This window comes from Tauraco erythrolophus, chromosome Z (assembly GCF_009769465.1).
Source record: "Tauraco erythrolophus isolate bTauEry1 chromosome Z, bTauEry1.pri, whole genome shotgun sequence".
NCBI classification, from domain to species: Eukaryota; Metazoa; Chordata; class Aves; order Musophagiformes; family Musophagidae; genus Tauraco; species Tauraco erythrolophus.
Genome location: NC_141496.1, coordinates 47827 through 71553, shown reverse-complemented (window position 1 = coordinate 71553; position 23727 = coordinate 47827). Strand labels below are relative to the sequence as shown.

General features: G+C 42.5%; 1 protein-coding gene and 1 long non-coding RNA gene across 6 annotated transcripts in view; one reads left to right on the top strand and one right to left on the bottom strand.

Moving 5' to 3' along the window:
• LMAN1 (lectin, mannose binding 1) overlaps positions 1–16945 on the bottom strand; it is a 29862-nt gene extending 12917 nt beyond the window's left edge. For 4 of the 5 annotated variants that reach the window (XM_086629275.1, XM_086629276.1, XM_086629273.1 and 1 more), the window contains exons 1-11: positions 16732–16945; positions 15467–15621; positions 15263–15370; positions 13932–13993; positions 13120–13219; positions 8561–8684; positions 8147–8205; positions 7411–7543; positions 5569–5762; positions 5387–5457; positions 585–738 (exon numbers count right to left, since the gene is read on the bottom strand). In XM_086629275.1, the coding sequence (XP_086485401.1) occupies positions 585–738; positions 5387–5457; positions 5569–5762; positions 7411–7543; positions 8147–8205; positions 8561–8684; positions 13120–13219; positions 13932–13993; positions 15263–15370; positions 15467–15621; positions 16732–16945 (1374 nt within the window). Of the gene's footprint in view, positions 1–584; positions 739–5386; positions 5458–5568; positions 5766–7410; positions 7544–8146; positions 8206–8560; positions 8685–13119; positions 13220–13931; positions 13994–15262; positions 15371–15466; positions 15622–16731 lie in introns of all 5 variants that reach the window. The other variant, XM_086629277.1, reaches the window with a different exon arrangement.
• Positions 16946–17451: 506 nt separating this feature from the next.
• On the top strand, positions 17452–23727 carry LOC147526301 (uncharacterized). The gene is made up of 3 exons (XR_015222935.1): positions 17452–17487; positions 17569–17747; positions 22512–23727. It is a non-coding gene; the product is annotated as an uncharacterized LOC147526301 (long non-coding RNA).

Genomic DNA, 23727 nt, shown 5'->3' with positions numbered 1-23727 from the left:
TACTCTTACTCCCCATCTCACTTTCCCCTTACAACTTTATGTTTCTCAAACTGGTTGATGTTAATTTGAAGGTTTCAGGGGAAAGAATGAATCTTTGGTAAATTAACGCAGAAATCAAGAACCTTCTAAGGGATCACAAGCTAATTCAGCTTAATTGCTACCTAGGCTAGACTATAACGCTTCTGAATGTAATCGCAATCATCTTTCACACTTAGAGACCGTAAGTGGAACCTGCCCGAGCTTCCCTGATTAAAGCTCTCCCTCCTGTGCAGAAGCAACAGAGAATCTCCTCTGTATAGAGCTGTTAAGTAGGGGGACAAACACAAAAAAAGCACCCAGAAAACCTAATTGCTTGACCTTGTTTCCACAGGAAATTAAGGCTAAAAATCATGCTCTTTGTGCAAAACTTCTCATCAAGACACAGATCATGCAGTTAGGTCAAGGCGGTGTAGTAGTTTTAGCGAAGCAGCTTAATGAAGGATTAATTGCTCCATAAATTGCATGCTGGCTCATCCTAGCTTTTCACTAACAGCCAAATAAAGAAGTATTACAGTCATGCTTTACACTACCACCACATAAATTACCATATTTCGTTGTACTAAATGCTCAATGTCCCTCTTTACTACATGAAGGTGTTCTTTGATGTCATTGAAGTGCTGAGTTGTTTCATAGACGCCTGCAGCAGAGCCAGGATGTTGGGCTCCACTGATCGACCTCAGAGTATCAGCCACGGAATTTCTGAAACCAGACAAACAACAAAACATCCTTCAGCACAGAACAGTTTTTCTTCAAACAGCACGTATTCTGGACACCTTTTAGTCCACTAAAATAAGTTTGAAATACACAGTTGCCCCAAAAGGCACAAAATATTCCTTCTAGCTTCCAAGAACAGCTATCGAGAAAAAACTCCTTAATCAAACTATGATTTTAAAAAATATTTAATTCTGTAGACAGTTTCAATTTGTAGAGTGCACCATCTCCCAAAGTCATGCTGAAAACAAGATCTGGCAAATATTCTGTTGCTAGACATCTGCTTCGACTGACTGATGAAGTCTAAACCAAGTGTTTTATCTGAGGTTCTTGCCAAGGCTTTAGGATAAGCAGACTTTAATGCAATCTTTGAAGAAAACCAAAAGCTGTTTGAAAAATAAATAAATAAAAGCAATCATGTAAGAAATAAAAATAAAGAAGAGGCTTTAGGGATAAGAAAAGATTTAGATCCATCCTTGTTTCATGATTACAATTTATACAAAAATCTCATTTCCCATATGCATTGTCATAATACTTAATATTGTCATGTGAATTCATTTTGCTGCTACAACAAATCAAATTAAATCTGTAAAAAGTTGAGGTTCCATAACTAATTTGTTTGAGGTAAACTAGTCAATGAGAGAAAAATACTTAATCTCTAATCAATATGTTTATATAATTTTCCCCTACTGTGATGTCTCTTTTCAGTTGCAAAGAGGATTATTCTACAGCTAAAATATTTACCATGTGAATGTTAATCTCTTCATTACTAACCGAATGAACAATCAAAATGTATGTCTTTGGATTTCTTTTTAATTTACTTAAAACTTTACATTTTGTTCACATGAAAGCTTACTTCGACGCCTTCAAGGTGCAGTCCTAACTCTTTGTACAGAGGTCAGAAATTTATAATGGAATGGTTAGGGTTGGAAGGGACCATCTAGCTCCAACCTCCCTGCTATAGACAGGGACATCTTTCACTAGATCAGGTTGCTCAGAGCCCCATTCAACCTGGCCTTGAAGACTTTCAATTTTAATTTTCACATAAGAAGAAAAAAAACACAAACAAACAACAAAAAATCTGGCCTGCATACTGTTCATTGAGTAAATTGGCAACAACAACATATAATATATTTGTAAGTGTTGTACATTATATTACTGGTTTTTAAGTGGTTCCTATTCATTGTGGAAACTGCAAGTTAAGCATCGAAACTGAAAACATTTACAAATCATCTTTATAAAGACATTGTCCATCTTTTAGCTTTGCATCAGTTGCTCTTCATGACACTAAAATTCGAAAACCACAGAACTAGAAATAAAATAAGACAAAAACAAGATAAAAGAGAAAGCTGGCAAGGTACACATCTATTCAAAGACACTATGACGACTCCCCAGAATTAAGAACTGCAAGCACAGATATGCTACATTAGTGTTAAGTGCTCACTCTGCGATGAGGATGCTGCAGTATGTTTAAACTACCTGAAGCAGCTACACACTAAGCCACACATTAAATTCCCCTACACAATTGCACCAAGTTGCAGATACACCACTTCAACAAAAAGGCACTGAGTAGATACAGCCCCTACTAAATGCTGGATTAACAATATACCATTCTTCAAACTGAAGTCTACAAGTTTTTCTCAAAAACACCACTTGAACACACAAATTGACACACTAGACTACCAGTATTCTGCATACTTCCCATACAGCAAAAAAAAAATTCTTTTCACTTTCAGTAACAAAAAGATCCAAGAATTCACTCTTTCCTGTCACCTTCGTAAAAGCTCAATCCCACTTCCAAGCACATGTTAGAAGACCAATCACTTTCCACAGTTACGTTTCTGGTTATTCTGGGTAACGTGCTGCACTCTGTGCCAGACGGAGTTAGCCATGGATTTCTGCAAAACTCTCAACATTTACCTCAATAAGCTCATTTTTCATATTGTGAAGTTACCAAAAGGGGTTACCAACAACCAGATATTGGCTTCTGTAAGCTGCTGCAAACAAAACTCAAAGCAGCTCTCACCTTCTCTCATTCTACATTTCTGGTGCTGAACTTAAACAAAATGAACGCAAAAATCCCTCGTCTGTCCTGACTCAATTAGTGTATACGCTATTCAGAAATGATTTTATATTTTTGTATTGTTATTGTACAGATTATTTAAAGTCAATTGATCAATATTTACCTGTTCTGTGAATTAGTGTTACAATCACCTATTTTAGAAGTAAGTTTTTCGCTGGAAGATTTTTTTCTTAAATAAACCACGCAAACCCATGCAACCACCATCATGAGCAATGCCCAATGCCAACAGTAAATCTGTTTATCCACATCTATTACTTTGTTTATCTTGCTCCACTATTTTCAGTGCTAGAACACAAGTGTGACACTCATTTTGTTCCTCTCCCTAACATCCCCATCCCTACATAATTAACAGAAATCTGCACACCCACCTTCCCCCAGGCTGATCCACTGTTTGTTAAAAGCAAAATAACTTCCCTAAATAGACACGGTCTGTATCGAATTTAATTTACATCTACTTTTGCATGAACAAGACCACGCTGATAGTTTCTATTGTATGAACATACAAGGTTCTTCTGTAATCAGATGATTAAGAAAACCACAAATCTTGACAAGAAAATTACTTAGACAGTAAGTCCTTTTCCTCCGGGATGACCAGCAATGCAACAGCGGGCTGTTCATTTCTATCTATAAATAAAACATTTCTTTAATCTAAGAAAAATACTAAGATGATGTTACGCAAACTCATACCTAGTAAGCAGTCACTAAAAGGGCAGACTGCCAATGTTAACAAGAAAATCTAATTTGCTTCCAAGGTATAAAGATTTGTCAAGAATATTAATATAAAAGCTTTTGTGGAAGAACAAGTGCAAAAATGGGAGCACTCTAATCTTCATTCTACAAAAAACTGACCTACTTAGATAAATCACAAGAGCTGCCCTTGAACTAATACAGGAAAAAAAAAACCACAACTGTAGGAATTGTTTTTCTCCTTTTTTTTTTTTTCTGAATGTTTTAACTACTATAAATGAAGAGTTAAACCAACTTAAAGCCATTCCTGATAAAAATAGCAATTGTAAAACATCTTGGAAGCGGCACACAGGCATCTTTATCAAACATAGGAATTTTCTCAAATCCATTTTAGCAGTATAGCACCCTCAAGTAAGATTTCGACTTCACTTGGCAACATAGTTTGAAAAGGTATAGCACACCTCTCCATCAATTTTAAAAACTGAATCCTACAAAGCAAAATTATTAATCACTTGGGAACTTGCAAGTGTCCCTGCAGATATAGACGTTTCCTGAGGAAGTTCAGTGGCAGAAAGTCCTCTGACAAAAGAAGAAACCAACCAACAACACACCCCATTTTTCTCTAAACTACAAGAAATGGAGATCAGACTCCTAAAATGGCTTACACAATATACTGGCACCCTCTTGCACCGGGGCACCCGGGACTGGACACAGGACTCCAGACATGGTGTCATCAGTGGACAGACAGGGAATAGACAGGGAGAATCATCTCCCTCGACCCACTGGCAATGCTTTGCATAACACAGCCTGGGATGCTATTGCTGATCTTTCCCACAAGGGTGGATAGCTGTCCAATGTCCAACCTCTTGTCCACCAGGATTCCCAAGTTCTCTTCTGCAAAACTGCTTTCCAGCTGATCAGTCCCCCTGGCTGTGCTGACGGATGGAGTTACCCTTCCACAGGCGCAGGACTGCAGAAACCGCACTCTTTGTCCCCATGTTTTGCAAAGCCATATCTTGGCTCTTCAGGCCAAGAGCAGACATTAAATATTTTCCAAATCTGGCCCTTGTTTTAACTGCCATCAAGAACCAATGCTGTCCCCCAAGGCCCAGCCCTCCTCCAAGAAAAAAAAAAAAAAAAAAAAAGCCCTCTCCAAGGCTTGTACACACTGGAATTCTGAGAGGCTTGGCAAAACTGTAAATACCTTTTGTGGCATACAAATCAGTAACACTAACAGACCACTACGGAGCAATGATCAATATATGAGCTTCAGGCCATCATCGCAAAATTAGGGGAAAACCCCAAAGACAAAACATATGTCTATATTGAAGAAAGAAGTGAACTATTTAAAAAAATAATTAGAATAAGCAAGACATCTTAACATCTACTATTACACACAGAGACATTTTTATTTGTACATAGTACATTGAACTACTTCTTGGAACTACTTACACGCCTTCACAGGTTGTTTACACTGAACAAAACCCTCAAATATATTTCCTGTAATATTATCTAAAGAATAAAATCTGTAATATTCTATTAATACTATATAACAATAAACTCATATAATCATTACATAAGGAGTAGACCAAGCATATCCCAATACACCTTTTTTTTTTCCCCCAAGTTCACTTACCTGTTGAGTCTAATCTCTAGATAGAAAGAGGCAAATTAGCAGGCTTAGCCACTCTAGGGACAGGAACTTTATTACAGAAGTTAAATGTATGCAGACAGTCACCACTAAGGAACTGACACAGAGAAATCTCAAGTTTGTCAATATTCTCTTACCAAAGTAATAAATAGGATTTAAAGGTGGAAAATAATATAAAATTCAAAACACAGCCTTAATATTGAAAAAGCATTTACCTTATTTCATTTACTTGTCTAATGACCTCTTCTTGAGTTTTCACAACTGTCTCAATCTCTTGCTGGGAAACCTGGCGGGGGGAGCAGAAAAAGATCAACATATCTTCGAAAAAGCTAATTGATCATGCTGCTGAAATTAGGCTGAGCTAACAAGCATGGTGTATTTTATTTTTTTCATTTACCTGTCCTTGTTGACCTGGAAAACCAGCTCCTCTTTTAGCAAACTCATCTGTGACTGCAGAGACGTATCTCCTCTGCTCATCCAGAATCATGTCCAATTGCCTATTAAGCTGTTTGATTTCAAGATGAATTCGATTTTGCCCCTCAAAGATTTGCCTCAGTTCACGATCACTTACAGTTTCAAAAAGATCATCCGCTGATAAGAAAAAAGCACAGGTAGTTCTTACATATATACATTCCTCATAAGTTGCATTGTATAGTTTTTCTTGCACCCTTCAAATTTCCACATGGTTATGTTTTTTTCCCCAGAACTTGATATATTTGGTGCTATAAATTTTTTTCACTATTGCATGCTAAAGGACACTCAAGTGGGATGAGAACAACTGAACAGAGATAACACATTCCAACCTTGACTCCATCCGAGAGTTCATATTTCGATACCTGGGTAATGTGCAACATCCAACGGAAACGGGACGCTGCTGTTATGAGGACACGGCTATCTCTGCACAAGCTAGCCTTGCATTACCAAGCGTTCTTCAGAAGAGATTTGAAGGTATTAAGTAACAGCTATTTTTTAGAAAAAGTAAGCTTTAAAAAGTAGCTGGAAACAGAAGTGACAGAACATTTAGAGCTTCAACAACATCAGAAAGTCCAAAAGACTCTGTGGCAAAAAGATCATTACTTCTTATCAGTGGAAGGCTGGACAATATTTCAAAACCACAGATACAGATAAAATGGAGTAGGACCTTCATAACAGTCATAACTTGCCACTATGCAAAGAAAAGATGATAACCTAAAATTTCAGGTTTAGATGCCTAAAAGACCTTCCCAATATGTGTGTGTTCAAATACAGCTAATTTTCAACCCACAAAAGGAATAGACTAGTTTCCATTACATTTTCAAATAAGTAGATTCTTTTTTGCCCAGCTCTAAAAAACAAAAAAAATCTCACCAACTCCCCCCCCAAAAACCCAAAACAACCCAAGCAAACAAAACCCCCACCAGGTTCTATAGTGGAACAATCAATGTCAAAGCTCTTTGGCTAAACAATCAGAAAAAGTGGGCAATAGTCATTATTATAATTTTCCTAAATTAAATATTACTTGAAATCATTAAGAAAACACTGTTCAATCTGAAATATTTTTAAACAAATACTTGCTGAGAGCTGCAGATGCATGGTATCAGTAGTGGAAAGGACAATTCTGCCTTAGCCAGCCAAACTTAAATTTCAAAGATAGCTTATAATGTAAAAATAAAGGCCACAGTTTTTAAGAACACAAAAGCTGGAAATTTGGTTATTAGCCAACCCAAACGCCAGCACTGAACACCAGCTAATGCTGCAGTGCTGAAATTAACAGAACTCAATACATGCCCGATATTAGGCAAGAATTAAAAAGCTTTTCCAAGTAAGCACATGTTTCAGCATATCCACTAGCCCATCTTTAACAACTATCCATAAAATAAGATGGAAAAAAAATTTGTTATGAATGTGCAGAAACAGATCAAAAAGATGACCTTTCAAATACATTTTTAAATAACCAAAAAGGCCATGCTTCCTTAATCATCACTTTACAGAGGGATGCATGATCTCCTCTCCCTTCTGCTGTTCCATACAGATTCTCCTTGTTCCCATCGTGTTTCCATTCGTTTGTTTGGTTCTCAATCCAGGCATGACAAAAGGGACTTCGTATTTCTGAAAATGCTTTACAAACAAAAGACCAAAGATTCTTGAATAAAGTAAATAACATCAGTAGGAGCTTTGGACAGAGTACCAGGCCCTAGTTCTGAATATCCCGGAATGCAAATATTTTCTTTGACGGTGAAAAATAGCTTCAGTAACTTGCCTGGCTGTCCTTGCACATCGGGATGTTCCTTCTGAAATTCTTCTTTCTTTTTATCCAATTCTTGTTGAAAGTGTTCAAACTCTTCTTGATATTTCTCTTTATCTTTTTGAGGAATTTCTGCATCTGGTGTTGGCTTTAAAAGATTATCAAAAGGGAGGGGGGAGAGATTTTTGACATGTTCCCCACCACTCTCTTGTATAACTTATTCTCCAGCAAGGCTGTTCAGATTTCAGATTTGAAGACATAACACAATTAGTGGAGCACATTAATATACTAAGTAGACGTGAGAAACCAGACATTCCTAGGGAGACCCATAGCTTCTTCCTTATACATGTGTACTTTTTGCAATTAAAAAGAAATTTTTACAAGGGTAGGTGCTGTTTAGCACTACAGAAGTGTTCTGGAGGTATGGGAAGTTGAAAGCAAGAACAGATTATTTCTCCACTTTCCAAACAAAGTGTACTTTTCAGTTTCTCTGCATATTTTGATTTAATATCAGGATTTTTGTTGATTCAGTGTTGCTTCAAGAATTTCGGTCTTGAAAACGGTAATTAAAATGTAATTGAAACATAACAGTATTAGTCTAATTTTTCCACAACAGACGACAGCACAGCTACACACCAAAATCCTAAAACAGGGATGCCAGGTATGACTTCAGAGGAAATGTCATAATCTGGTGCTACATATAAAACATATACAATAACATATTTTACTAATTACGCATAAAGATGCTTACTGCTTCCTTCCCGGGCTCAGTCAACTGGAAGGTCAGAAAAGACAGGACATCATGATCATCTGTATTCAACAAACAAAACACAAAACACCGTTAATTGCTACTGCTTCATTACAAATCCCAGTACTTCCTAAGACAATCCTGCACTTGCAAAGGATCTTCAGGCAACAGCATCCTCCCAAGAGTTTATGCAGTGGGGCAAGAGACTGCACAATGTCTTTGTTGGGACAAACTGAAAGTCTTTCCCCTCTAGCCAGGAAGAGCCTAAGCGTATCAGTAATCTGGGAATGGGAGAGGATTAATTACATCAGCATGGTCAAAAACTGGTATAATGGATCAACACTAGCAGTAAAAAAACCTCTCTTGCAAGCCCTGCAAGTCCCCACACCATTTGTCACAATTTTTAACATTTGCTACCTGCAAGTCCCCCTGTTGCTGCAGATATTCCAAAATATCCTTGTGAAGGCAACACCATATCTTCCACTTTTGCACAAAATTCATAGTCTTCTTTATCCGGAGTAAAACCATTGTTAATTAATACCTAAAAGGATAAACACAGTTTTTACCACATAAATGTATTTGTGTTAATTGCTTTTTTAGTTTATAGTAATAGTCACAGATACAACTTACTGGGTAATTCAGCAGCTGATACTAGAAATCAAAACCTGTTTATTTTCTGAAAGACACTTTTTACAAAGAAATGCGTTAAGATCTCTGTTTTAAAAAGGAAAAAAAAAGCCTGATTCAAAGTTCAGCATGAACAAATTTCAACATTTTCTATTTATCATCTCAGAGGACATACTGCATACAATTCAGACATATAAAAACATATTCATCTCGGTTATAAGAAGCAGCAAGACAAATTAGTGCAGCGAAAGGAACACACAGGGGAAAGGGATACTACCAGGAGAGGTGAAGGTAAGCGAAGGCATGGCACGGAACCGCCGAAGGGTGCTAATAGGAGCATTTACACTGTTCCAGGGAGCACCGAGGGTTTAGGAGCACATCTGAAACGCTTGTATGCCAACACACACAGTACAAGAAACAAACAGTACAAACTGGAAGGGCTGGTCTGTTCCCAGAGCTACAATGTCACTGGTACTCGAGAGACCTGGTGAAACGAGTCCCACAGCTGGAGTGCTGGGATGAAGGGCTACAGGCTGTCCAGGACAGACAGGCAGGGCCAGCGAGGTGGAGGTGTCACGCTGTGTGTAATGGAGAGGTTTGACTGTGCAGACCTTACAGTTGGAGATGATGTGGTTGAGAGTCTCTGGGGGAGGATTAGGGAGATGGAAAATCAAGCAGGTATCGTTGTGGGCATCCACTATTGACCACCCAATCAGGATGACAGCATTGATAAGTTATGCTATAGGCAGTTAGGAGAAATCTCTCCATCAGTAGTCCTTGTTTTTACGGGAGATTTCAACTTCCCATCCACCAATGGGGAACACCATACTGCTGTGAAAAGCAAGTCTGGGAAATTCAACAAGACGAAGGTAATTCCTTGTCACAAGCACTCAGTGAGCCAACTATGAAAGATGCCCTCCTGGACTTGTGAATAGAAGAGGACTCTAGAGGAGGACTCGTCGGAGGTATGATGGTAGATGGCTGTCTTGGCCACAGTTATCAAGAAATGATAGATTTCAAATTTTTTGGTGTAATGAGAAAAAAAGTCAGCAGATTTGCTATCCTGGATTTCAAAGAGTAAACTTTAAGCTACCCAGGGAACTAGTTAGCAGCGTCCCCTGAGACACTGCTTTTGAGGGCTTAGAGGTCCATGAGGATTGATCAGTTTTTAAGAGCCACCTTTTTTTTTTTTTAAGAACAACCAACCAACCGAAAAATAACCTTGCACAGGAGCAGGCAACTCAAGAGGAAAAAGAAACTGCATGATCTCTGGAAGCAAGGTCAGGCTTTGCAGGAAGATTACAGAGCTGTGGTTAGCATACGCAGGGAAACGATACAAAAGGCCAAAGCTCAACAAGCACCGCAACCAGCCAGCATTATGTCAGACAACAAGAAAGACTTTTTAAAGTATGTTACTAGCAAGAGGAGGCTCAAGGAAAACATTGGGCCAACACTTGTTGAAGATGGTCCCCTGACAAATAATGATGAAAAACAGAGGCATTCAACTCTTTTTGCCTTAGTCTGTACTAATACTGATAGACCTTGGGCTGCCTGCTCCTCTGAGTTGGAGGACCCTTTCCATCTGGGGGCACTGAAATAATACGGGACCAGTTGTATCAGCTGAATGTTTGTAAATCCATGGGGCTGGACGGGATTCATTCCGTGAGTACTGAAGGAGCTAGCAGATGTTACAGTAGGACCCCTCTCAATCATCTGCCACAGGTCTCAGGAGTCTGGGAGGTCCTCACTGACTGTGAGCTAGCCGATGTTATTCCAGTTTATAAGAAGGGCATGAGGGAAGATCCAGAAAACTATGGACCTGTTAGTCTAACCTCAATGCCTGGAAAAATTATGGATAAGGGCTATCAAAAGGCATCTAAAGAACAATGCAATCATCAGGCACACTCAACATGGGCTCATGAAGGGAAAGTCCTGTCTAACTAATTTGATATCCTACAATAAAGTCATCCACTAGTTGGATGAAGGGAAGGTGGTGGATGTAGCTCTTCTGGATTTCAAGTAAGGCTTTTGATACTGTCCTTCACAGTATCCTTCTAGACAAGTCATCCAGCTGTGAGATAAGCAGCTTCACGGTGTGCTGGGTGGAGAACTGGCTAAAGGGCAGGGCTCAGAGGGCTGCAGTGAACAGGGCTACAGCTGGCTGGCGACTGGTCAAGAGCGGCATTCCTCAGGGCTCAATTCCAGGACCAGTGCTGTTCAACGTTTTTATCAATGATCTGGATGCAGGAGTTGAATGTACTCTTAGTTAAGTTTGCTGACGATACTAAACTGGGAGGTGCTGTTGACTCAAGGGACAAGAGGCCTTGCACAGGGATCTAGATAGATTGGGGCATTGGGCAATCACCAACAGCATGAAATTTAACAAGAACAAATGTTGGATTCTGCACCTGGGACAGAGCAACCCTGGACACAAATGTAAACCGGGAGAGGAGCAGCTGGGGAGCAGCCCTGCAGAAAGGGATCTGGGGGTACTGGTTGATGGCAGGCTCGATACGAATCAGCAGTGTGCCCTGGCAGCCAGGAGGGCAAACTGTACCCTGGGGCGCATTAAACACAGTATAACCAGCTGGTCAAGAGAGGTCATCATCCCACTGTATTTAGTGTTGGTGCAACGTCACCTTGAGTACTGTGGGCCCCACAATTTTAAAAAGAATGTTAAGGTAATTGAGTGTGTACTTGAATGCAGAGAAGGGCAGCAAAGCTGGTGACAGGGCTGGAAGGCATGTCCTCTGCGGAGCAGCTGAGGACTCCCCGTTTGTCTCGTTTGGAGAAAGGGAGGCTGAGGGGTGACCTTGTTGCTCTGTGTAGCTGCCTGAGAAGGGGACGTGGAGAGGGAGGTGGTGAGCTCTTCTCCCTGGGATCCAGGGACATGATGCCTGGGAATGGCTCAAAGCTGCACCAGGGGAGGTTCAGCCTGGGCGGTGGGAAACATTTATTTACTGAGAGGGTGGTCAAACCCTGGCACACGCTTCCTAGAGAGGAGGTCGATGCCCCATGCCTGTCGATATTTAAGAGGCATTTGGACAATGTCCTTAATACATTTTAACATTTAATACATTTTAATACATTTTTTGGTCATCCCTAGAATGGTCAGGCAGTTGGACTAGATGATCATTTAGGTGAATTAGAATGAATCTATTCTATTCTAAAACTGACCATGGTGTAATAATATCAACTCTAGTTCAAGTAATCCCTGACTCAGGGATCGTTAAAGGCCAGTCTATCAGAAGTACACGTTTCAATAAGGTTCTGGGCAACACAAAGTTTTGGCCTGATCTACTAGAGTCATGCCTTACTGTTCTTAGGTTAATTCTAAGCTTAGAGAGATTCTCTCTTCCTCCACAAATGCATTTGCAGAACTGCTAAGGTTAGCAGCGACACTTGGGCCAGGGGAGCGCCTAGATAACGCATCGGGGACCAGGCACATTCAAAAAGAGAGCAACCTTGGAGTCAGAAATTTAATTTTCGTTCAAGAATAACACATAGTTTTTACCATTACAACACAGTACAAGGTCCAGCCTCTTTTAGGTGCGTTCTTGTTTACTTTTAGAGAAACTTTTACTACAAAATGACAGCTGTGTGTTTTATGGCTAATACCTATGAATAGCACCTTCTCAGAAGAAATCAGAAGCCAAGAAACACACACTTCATAGGCTGTCGCAATCCGGCACCATCTTAGTATTTTTCTCTCCTTATCTAGAAGGAATTGACAGTCATTTGAATAGTGTTTAAGAAGTCTTGAAGACTCCGTTATACCAGTGGTTTTTTACCTTCTGTGATCTTCAAAGTCCTACTATTTCTTGGAGGTGGGAAGCCTCAAGTAGCAAATTTAAATCTACTGTCAAAAAGCAAGCTTCGGTTTTTTAGTCACATTTCAAGAACCTCTTACAATCAGCTACAAAACCCTCTACAGCTCTCAGATCAGCTCGAGAAATACCGTTCAAGTTGAGCAGCTCGCTCAACCACTTGGAAGCCAAGGAACAAGCTTGGAAGCTGGCTTTGGGACACCTGTAGAGACACGTCAACAGCAACAGAAGGGTCTGAGCACATACAAATACGTTAGCACAACTGACTCCTAAGTAACATCAGAAAAATCAGCAATACCTGCCGAGTCAGCTCAGGAAACTACAGTTGCACTAATGAAGCTAAAAGAACTTGTCTACCATCTGAACATACTGCACCTCCTTCCAACTTCTGCTACTGAGCTCAACATTTTCAAGAATATTGGAACTAACATATGGGGTCTTTGAGTTTTCAAATAGTTGCAACAACCTCACACTTAAAAAAGCTGAGAAACACAAGTAATTATGTTATTTCAGAGTACTTACATCCAATGTTTTTTGGTAGTACGTTATCTTTACTCGAACAGGATAGGGCTTGTTACGAAAGTCCCTCTGACAGGATGCCAATGCTTGCGTGGAACCATCACTATGCAAGAAGACAACTTGCATAAAACTATATCTTAAGATTTATCAGCTAAGACAAAAAAGCATCAGTGCATCACTAAGCAACATCACGATAATTATCCAATATGCAAGTTTTTCAAAAGCTGTCCCACAACTGCACTGAGCTTTTCTGGGATCAACAGTACTAGATGCTTTACACAGGACACAATATAAACAGAATGCAATAATGTGGAAACCTGTTTGCTTCTAAGATATATTTCTGCACCCATGAACTGAGACAGAAATAAGCTATAGTCCAGGTAGCATCAACTAAACTAGACACCCTCTTCTCAGAGAATCCAAGAAGATGTCAATTGTGCTGTTGACAAACAATCATCAGAAATCAGAATTAAATCGACTGATTTTAGTAAAAGGAAATTAGCTTTCGGTTGGTCACTTTTGTCAGTTGTTAGCTATGTGTGGAAGATACCCATAAACAATGAAGAGGTAAAAAGTCTGCACCTCCATCTATTTGAGTTCACCCATCCCAAAGGGCATATGCCATTTAAATATCCACCATTTGCCAATTTCTGTGCTGTTACTGCCAAAAGAGGGTTTTAACAAATAGAAAAACTCAAATGTAAAGGAAACAACAAAGTTTCATATGAAAGAAACTTTCATGTTTCTCAGAGTTTCATGCAACATTCCATCATTCAAAAGCAAACATTCACAGTTAACACTGAAAATAAACCTACTTCTGATGGTCATACAGAAGGTTTCCGTTGTTGCCTACAACAACCACTCCAGGATTGTTTTTCTGGAAGAAGAAATAGCAAACAAATGGAATAGTTTAATTCAAAGTGAAACATAAGTAAAATCACTGACACCCTTTCTGTGATAAAGCACCTAAAGTCTTTATGCTACAGATACATCACAAAGGTTTTTTATGCTTTCTGTACTTCAGGATTACATATGCAAAACGACTGAGTAGCACTGTGTCATGCTCCATGCTTTGCAAAAGACTGCTACATTCTTTGCTTAGTTAAGGGTGAGAAAAAACACACCAAGTTCCTGGATATACTACCAATTACCATCATTTGAGAAATACAGAAACATAAAAGCCATAGATAGGAGAAATTCATATGTGGTGAAGGTACAGCTCTTGAAACTGATACACGACTTAATACATCCAACTTTGACCGCAACTGACCAAGGGATACCCCAGATCATATGGCATCATGCTCAGCAATAAAAGCTGAGGGAAGAAGTGGGGGAGACGTTCAGAGTTACGGCATTTGTCCTCCCAAGTCATCATTAAGTGCAATGGCGCACCACTGTCCTGGAGACAGCTGAACACCTGTCTGACAAGGGGAAGCAGTGAATTAATTCCTTGTTTTGAGTGCGCAGCCTTTGCTTTACCTATTAAACTGCGTTTATCTCAGCCTATGAGTTTTCTCACTTTTACCCTTTCAATTTTCTCCGCCATCCCATCATGGGTAAGCGAGCGAGCGGCTGTGTGGGGCTTAGGAAAAGCAAAAAAGCAAAGCAGACCTACTACGTATCGTTAAAGTTTCCCAGGATCATTCTGGACTGGAAAACTGGAAATTCAAAACAGCAACTGTCACCCCCATCCGCTACAGAATCTTTGCAGTTGAGCTACTCCAGTCAGATTTGTACCAAGATAAAGAGCATCTCTGAAGACAGGAATAGAGATTTGTGTTTCCAGTGTCCTATTTTGGCACAATAAAGCACATATCTTCGGATGGATCAACATTTCAAATATGCACGGACATTCCAAATTTCCGCTTGCACGTATGCACACGGTATTTGCCCTCTAAACGTAACACATGAACCAATGTTCAGTGGAGATTCACTACGTGTTATGCTTTAACTTTCAAGGTGAAAAAAAATGTGTGAAAAACTCCACTAAATTCTATAACGGAAACTCAACTATTTTAATTTATGCTTGGGGGGAGATTTAATTTATGATGGGGGAGACAGGAAAATAACATCCTATTTTTTTTTCCACAAAACAAGCAGGAAATTAATTTATAATCTTTGCTAGAAGAGTTTGCTTCTGACTCACCTTTCCATCATTGTCAAAGGAATCAAAGAAAATTCCAACACCATTCCATTTATCAGCTGCCCCGAAAACAGGACCTTCCAAGCCTTGCTCTTCTGTAAACCAGATTGCCTATTACAGAAAGCAAGTAAGAGTCATAAGTCAAGATTCCCTTTTTAAAGCATGTCTGTTTGGGTGTTTTTTCCAGTTAGATCAAATTCTTAATACCAATCCATCAGCTCCAATGCGGCCTCTTCCTGTAACTCGAAAGGTCACTTCGACTTCCCAGTATTCAAATACTGACTTGTTTTTTGTCCACACTGATCCTCTTTGGCTTTTCAAAGATGTTGTTATACGAATCTGATCTGCACTTGGTATGGCATCTAGAAAGGAAAGGAACCAACACAGAATATCTAAAAGTGCATAACTAGCCAACAACAAGTCTTCTAAACTCACCAAATTTTTGGGCCTCCTCAACTAGAGAGCAGTTTTCAAAGTAACACTTTAGTGGAGTACTCAACCACTTGAGAGAGGAAAAAACCCCAAACTCCCACCTTTACTTTCAAGACTGGATTACTACTGCCTTACGGAAGACTTAATCACCTTTCATTTGGGACCACAATGTACAACTTCAACAGAACACTGGCCTCGCTGTTAAGATACATGTTAAATTAATTAAAAAACCAAAAAGAAACAGTTTTACCTTTCTGCTGTATCTCACACGACTTTTCACAAACCACAGATTTCTGTTGTGCTTTTTCAAAACAGATGTTCTAATTTTCTTTGTAATAGTTTAGGCTATTCATTTGCATGTAGTAAATAAAATTTATGTTTGTGATTATCCACTTAAAAAAGCGGGGAGAAAAAGCTTATCTGCAGACAGTTTCGCAGAGGACACATAAACTGCATAAACCACGCTCAGTAAAGTATCTGCCATGGCACGATTTCCATTCCAAGCTTTCCCATCACGAAATCCGACAGGATTTCTGGGCGCACAGAAGCAGCGGGCTGTCTGTCTCGGGTGCGCCACACGAGCACGAGGCCTGTTCGTTCCGACCGAAGTGACACATCATCGCTCCACGGAGGGTTTCGGCTCCCCGCGGCGGCGGAGCTCCCGCCACACGGAAAGGTCACGGGTGACTCGGAACCGCACGTCAACGGCAGCGGGGAGGCTCTGCAGCCATCTTACCGCTCTCACGGGATCTCCTCTGTGCCTCGGGAGCTGCGTGGGAACCCGCAGGAAAGGCCCCGAGGCTGCGGGGCTCTGCCCGCTCCCGGAACCCAGCTGAGGCTGAACAGTCCCGCCGGCCCCAGCCATCTTCACCGCGCCCCTTGGGCCCCCGGCCGCGGCCTCCGGAGGCTCCATCCCGCCGCTTGTCCTCAAGTAACGAGGACAGCGTGCCCCCCGCGGGGCCGGCCAGCGCTGCCCGCACGGAAGGAACACGGCGCGGCCCGGCGCCGCTCGCCCCGCGCCGGCCCCCCCCGGCACTTACTGCCCGTATGAACCCAGAACGGCACCGTCCCGTCCGCCTGCACCAGGTGCGGCCCCTTGAAGCTGTACTTGTACTCGAAGCGGCGGTGCGGCAGAACTGCCGCCGAGCTTTCCGCCGCCACCTGCCCGAGGGCGAGCGGCAAGCGGCCGAAGGCGAACAGGGCACCGGCGAGGAGGGCCGCCGTCAGGCCGCCCCGCTGCGCGCGCGCCGCCATCTTGCAACGTGCCGCGGGGCGCCGGGCACAGCCAACAGGGCGCCACCCGATTGGCCGAGCGCGGGGGCCGGGCAAAGGGCAAGCCGGGGCGGTGGGCGGGGCGACAGGGGCCCGCGCGGCGGAGGGGCGGTGGGCGGGGCGACAGGGGCTCGCGCGGCGGAGGGGCGGGCCCGGGGGCGGGGCTGCTGGGGCGGCGGGCGGGGCGGCGGGCGGGCGCTGCGTCTGGCCGTGGCAGGCCGGCGTCTGCCTCCCGCGGCCCCGTGGGCCGGCTCCGCAGGGGGATCGGAGGGGTCCGGCAGAGCCCGGGGCTCAGCGGCTGTGAGGGAGCCGGGCTGCCGGCCGTGCCAGGCAGCTCCGTGTGTGTGAGCCTTTGGGGGAGCGGCGCCCCCGAGGCCGTTCCCCGTCCCCTCAGGGGTGCCCGCGCCGCTCCAAGGCCGGCAGCGTTCTCCACAGGCAGCCGGGGCCTGGCGGGCCCTCCGGCGGTCGTGCTGCGGCCTGTCGCAGGGCTGCGTGCAGTTAGCAGTCTGCAGAGTGTTCGAAGGGTAAATAATCCGTTCTTCTCCCCCGATATTACTTCCTTAGTAAAGATCCCACTTACACAGCCTCTATCTGTTCACTTTTAGAATAGTCCGAAGTCCTGCAGAAAAACCCGTACCGTTTCTCACAACGGAGGAGACCAACCTTCTTCCGTGGAAGTGAGCAAAGTAGCCATTTGGTGACACGTTCCCTCCATTATGTGAGCCGATGGTGAAAGTTGGTCAGTGGGCTGGACGCTGCCTCAGAGACGGTCTGGTTTATAAAGGTGAGAAACACGGGTACTTGTCCGTCAGTGCGCAGCGTCGCGGAGCAGGGTCAGGTGTCAGCTGTGTTTCACTGGAGCGGCAGTCCGCCTGACCAGACTGTGCCCCTGTGAAATCCATGACTGAACAAACAGAACTTCCTCTTTCACTCTTAAATACCACCTATCGCTCTTACAGCCTTCTTCCAGAAGAAAATAATTATCAGGACTGTTTTTTCCAGTTTCTTTCTACCCTTGTGTTTTGTTCTACCTTTTTCTTACCCATTTGTTTCTGCCATCCCTTCTTTCCCTCTTACCTAATCTGTGAGTATGAGCAATTTAAGAGTTGGTAAGTAGGTTCAGAGCCTGCTAAAGAAGAGGATGATCTTGGAGTCGTTCAGGAGAGATTAAGTTATTTTTTTTTAAAATGGCACACATCTACTCCAGCATGGATGAAAGTAAAACCTTATATATTAACTGGGAAAGGTACATTCTCTTTTTCAGTTACACAAAGGATTAAGCAACTATTTTGATCAGATGAGACATGCAAGCAAAATATTTCTGAGATAAATTTTAGAAGAACTTATATAAGTATCTTGAGTATTCTTGAGAAGTTAATATAGAGAAAGAAGTATTTGATGTTTTGTATACTGTCTTCCAACTATATTCTAAAATAGATCTACATAATTTAATAATGTATTTTGGGTTTTCAGAGTACATCTGTGGGAGATGTTAAGGGAGTTGGGAGTCTCTTCTTGGCAGCTAACTAGGCACAGAAAACTCAGCTGTTTTTCTGTTCTTTAAAGATCTAGAAAGTAATTTTTCAGGTAAAATTCTAGAACACTGGAGCAGTACATTATGCTGCAATTACTTCAGGAGGATAAAATGGCATATGCGTCAGAGATCCAAACAGAACAGCATGAGGCCCTATCCTGTCTACTTCATACCTTTGGCAGCGGTCTTGGAACTTCTCATGCCAATAAAATAACTGGACCACACTGAAAGAGACTAGAGAACCAAATGCACTCGCCTTGAAACAAATCTCTTTCTTACCCACTCACCCACGCACGTGAGCAGGTCTGAAATTCTGCCACTTAGAGGCACTAGCATAGAAGCAATACGTGATTTAAGAGAACAGATGCCGTGCTGCATAACTTTATGATATTCTATTAAATCTTTTCAAATTATTAGTAAATGAAACAACATTATGCAGCTACTTTTGCACGTATAATTCTTGCCATCAACTCTTCTTTCATTGGACTAGTTCTGTCCCTTTGTTTTATATAATACTTCATAGTTGTTTCGTAATTGTCACAGAGCATGCAAGACTCCAGAGTACTTGACAGCAGTCTATAGTCAAGGAACAGGATTTCCCAGATCACCATGATTATTTCTTAATTACCATACTGTCAAAAAGGAAGACTCCACTTAGTTTGTGTAATCACTCTGTACTGAATGGCTCCTCTACACTGCAATAACTGTATCAGTTCAGCTACTCGTTTCCCTCAGCTGAAGAAGAAAATGAAGTAATCTAACTGTACGTGCATATACGTATGCACACAGACAAACTTGCACATGTATAAATATATCATAGAATCATAGAATCATAGAATGGTTTGGGTTGGAAGGGACCTTAAAGATCATCTGGTTCCAACCCCCCTGCCATGGGCAGAGAAATCCTCCACTACACCGGGTTGCCCAAAGCCTCATCCAACCTGGCCTTGAACACTTCCAGGGATGGGGCATCCACAACTTCTCTGGGCAACCTGTTCCACTGCCTCACCACCCTCAATGTAAAAAATTTCTTCCTTATATCTAATCGAAATCTCCCCTCTTTCAGTTTAAAGCCATTGCCCCTTATCCTATCACTACACACCCTTGTAAAAAGTCCCTCTTCAGCTTTCCTGTAGGTCCCCTTTAGGTACTGGAAGGCTGCTGTAAGATCACCCCGGAGCCTTCTCTTCTCCAGGCTGAACAGCCCCAACTCTCTCAGCCTGTCTTCATAGGAGAGGTGCTCCAGCCCTCGGATCATCTTTATGCCTCCTCTGGACCCACTCCAGTAGCTCCATGTCCTTCTTATGTTGGAGACTCCAGAGCTGAACACAGTATTCCAGGTGGGGTCTCACGAGAGCAGAGTCGAGGGGCAGAATCACTTCCCTCGACCTGCTGGCCACACTTCTTTGGATACAGCCCAGGATACGATTTGCTTTCTGGGCTGCCAGCGCATGGTGCCGACTCACGTTGAGCTTCTCATCCACCAGCACTCCCAAGTCCTTTTCCTCAGGGCTGCTCTCAATCCATTCTCTGCCCAGCCTGTACTTGTGCTTGGGATTGCCCCGACCCACGTGCAGGACCTTGCACTTGGCCTTGTTGAATTTCATGAGGTTCTCACAGGCCCACCTCTCCAGCCTGTCAAGGTCCCTCTGGATGGCATATATTTTAAGCATACATTGGCTAAGTGGCAGAAAGTCTAGGGATATCAAATTTCAAAATATTTGATTTAAAAGGCAGTGAATGACCAGTTTTCTTCATCTCTTCCCTTTATGGCCCTTGCACTTAAGCCGTTAAACTCTCATCCCTCTTGGTGCCAAGGAGGTTTGATTAATGCCAGGCAAGAATGACCAATACATGTGAACATGTGTGTAACCATGTAGCTATTCTGGGAGGCCCTCCAGCAGTGCTAACTGCATGAGAAGTGTTCATTAAAGCCCGTGTTGGTTGCAGTGCCTGCTGTGAAGATCACTGTGGTCTCACTGAGATAACTTGTATCTCAGAAAATGTGATCTCTGCCAGAGATGTCTCCCAGCAGGCTAGTTCTACAGGTGTACAGTGCAGTTAGTGTAATGTTCTGTTCTTGTGGGTTTATTTATCATCGTACCCAGTCTGCACAGGTATTGCACCCCCAATTTTTCTATAGTATGCATAGTTTATACTAGCACAAAGGACTCTTATCAGTGCATGTAAGCTACCTTCTTCAACAGCATAAACTATCAGTAAACTCAGCAAAAGAGGTTTTGCAGGTTAAATTGCACATAGATGGGAAGGTGGGCCAGTATAACTGTTAGTTGAGGACATGACCACATCACTTGTCTCAATTTTGGAGTGTGGTCATGACCTAAGGTAGGTAGTAAGTGTCTTGTTTATGGTTACACAGTAGCTTAATCTCACCTTGCTTTTTAGACAGCGACATCTGCAAGGTAGGCACGTACCTCTGCTGTGACCATCCTAGGCTGCTTGTATGCTAGGACAGAGAAGTGAGTACTGAAAAGGGCAGAGGTCATCTCTTCTCAAGTGGATGCCTAAAAGACATTGAGCAAACTGCCACAGAACTACCAGTTTTGACATATCAGTGGTAGGGCGAGAGAGGTCTGAAGCAGACATCTCTATCACATATACCTTCATTTAAGATGAATCTTGCATTGAATGGCTTGGTAGTTGATCACCCTTCTCTCCTTTACTCCCCATCCTTCAGCAACATCACCTCTTTCTCTCTGTGCAGAGTTTCCTGCTAGTTGCAGTCTAGACCCATGGTAAGGAAAGTACTTGTCAGTGTTACCTGTGTTTGTTCAAACACAAAAAGAATTTGGTTTATCCTTTAGATGAGCCCTCAGTTCGCTTCCAGGCAGCCACAGACACTCCGACGGCCAGGCTTTAATCGTGTACCAGCTTGCCAAAAGGCAATTTTTAATGTGGAGGTGCAAGTAGTTGAAGACTTTGCAAAGAAAACATGCACGTTTCAGTTACTCTATCAGTGGCTGTGCTGGTGCTCAAAAATAATAAACCAGTGGTCCTGAAAAGCTTTTTTTTTGCATGGCTGTGCAAAGGCAGAACAGAATTCTTCACATTTATTTATTTTTTCTGGAAAAAGGAAAATACAGACCGCTTTTTTTTTCTGTGAGCATTATTCTCATGGCTTCTTCAGGCTTTTCTCCTGATTAAAAGTTTTTATCTACCTGATCCAAAACAGAAACAAACCTCTATGGGTTACACAATCAAAAAGGCAACACTCAGCACAGCTAAGGCTTTAAATGTTCAGAATATGGAGTATCATGAACAACCAATCATAGTATCATAGAATCACAGAATGGTTAGGGTTGGAAGCGACCTTAAAGATCATCTAGTTCCAACCCCCCTGCCATGGGCAGGGACACCCTCCACTACACCAGGCTGCCCAAAGCCTCATCCAACCTGGCCTTGAACGCTTCCAGGGATGGGGCATCTACAACTCCTCTGGGCAACCTGTTCCAGTGTTTCACCACCCTCAATGTAAAAAAATTTCTTCCTTATCTCTAATCTAAATCTGCCCTCTTTCAGTTTAAAGCTATTGCCCCTTGTCCTATCCTGTTTCACTGCTTGTCCGGTACACACTCCCATTTCCATTCTTAGCCCTATTGCACCTAGAAGAAGGAGGAAGGAAGTCGACCTGTTTCCTAGGCTTGGGTTGCAACAGTGGGTCTGTTTCTAGAGGGACCTGGACAGGCTGGAGAAATGGGTCAGCAGGAATCTTGTGAAGTGCAACAAGTAGAAATGCAAAGTCCTGCACCTGCTGAGGAATAATCACATGCAGCAGGAGAGTCTGGGGTGTGACCAGATGGAAAGAAGCTCGGCAGAGGAGGACCTTGGGGTCCTGGTGGACAACATGTTGGACATGGAACAGCAATTGCACCCTGATGGCAAAGGTGTCCAAGAGCATCCTGGGCAGCATTAGGAAGAGCATCACTCGCAGGTCAAGGGAGGTGGTCTTTCCTCTCTACCGTGTAAATAGTAATCTACGTGCTTTCTTCCTAGATTGAACAGGATAGTGCTCTTGCAATCTGTCAGTAAGAGATGGAGGACATCTAAGCAACTTGCAAGTGCTGCTTCTGAATGACAGTGTTGGTCTGCCAAGAGAGATGTATGGCCTGCCCACCGTGTATGTACCAGCAGAGTGCCTCCCCTGGGAGTCAGCCCAGAGCTCCTCTGCAAAACAGATTGTGTGGTCAAGTCCAGCCTGGACTGAGGCAGAGGCACCGAGGGCTGAACCAGGAGCAGACGGTGAGGAGAGGTAACTTGCACTAGTTAGTCCCATTGTTGGCTTTACCAAGGAGATGCTTCAGCTTCAGCCTGGCCTGTGTTCTCCAGCTGGGACACAAGGGGGGTTTGGTTTTGTTTTTTCCTGAGACCGTGTGATAGCGTTTTAGCCTCAGCACAGCTTTATAAAGCTGCTCACGTAAGCAAAAGACTCTCCTTTAAGTAAGGTGCCACTGGAAACAATGGAGAGGAAACCCACTGGGCATCCTGGAGAGAATGCACCTTTTCTTATGATTTCCATTTATCAAATTGGTGCAGAAAAAGTTATTTTCAGAAATGGTAAGCAATATTCTGAGAAACCAACCCCATTTCATCTCTACTCCAAGACATCTGGAATTAAGAAAGCATTTTTTCTTTTTGACTATAGAGTTTCTTAAAATGTACCACAATTTTAAAGAGACAATTAATATTTTGACCTGTTATTATTTTCTTAATTTTCCTGTTGCAGCCCTGAGGATTCTCCCTTGTTCCTCCTCCTAGTCCAGAAATCTGGGTATGAAGTGTATTACTTAATTTCAATTACAATGTTAATTATAGAACACAAGCGGTTACTGAATCTTGCACCGTAATTAATCAACCTGATATTTACTTACCACATTGTTCATAGTGGATTAAGCTGTAGCTGGACAAGCAGGGCAAGGAAAGTGAGTGACAGGAGCATTATCATGACACACTGCCTCCCATTGGGAAAGTTCATCTTCCATCTGAAAGAGACGCCTTCAGGGATCATGTAATTTGAATTCCCTGTGAATTTAGTGTCATCTTAGCTTGACCAGCTCTGGAAGAACATATTAACCTCCTCTTGTGATTTTCAGAAAACCATTCTAATTTAGCAAGTAATTAAGGGTCACATGTAGGATAAAGAGCTAGATAAGCTTGGATTACGCACAGGAAGCTTTGTTTCCAAGGCAACCCTAGCAGAGGGGGTGTTAAT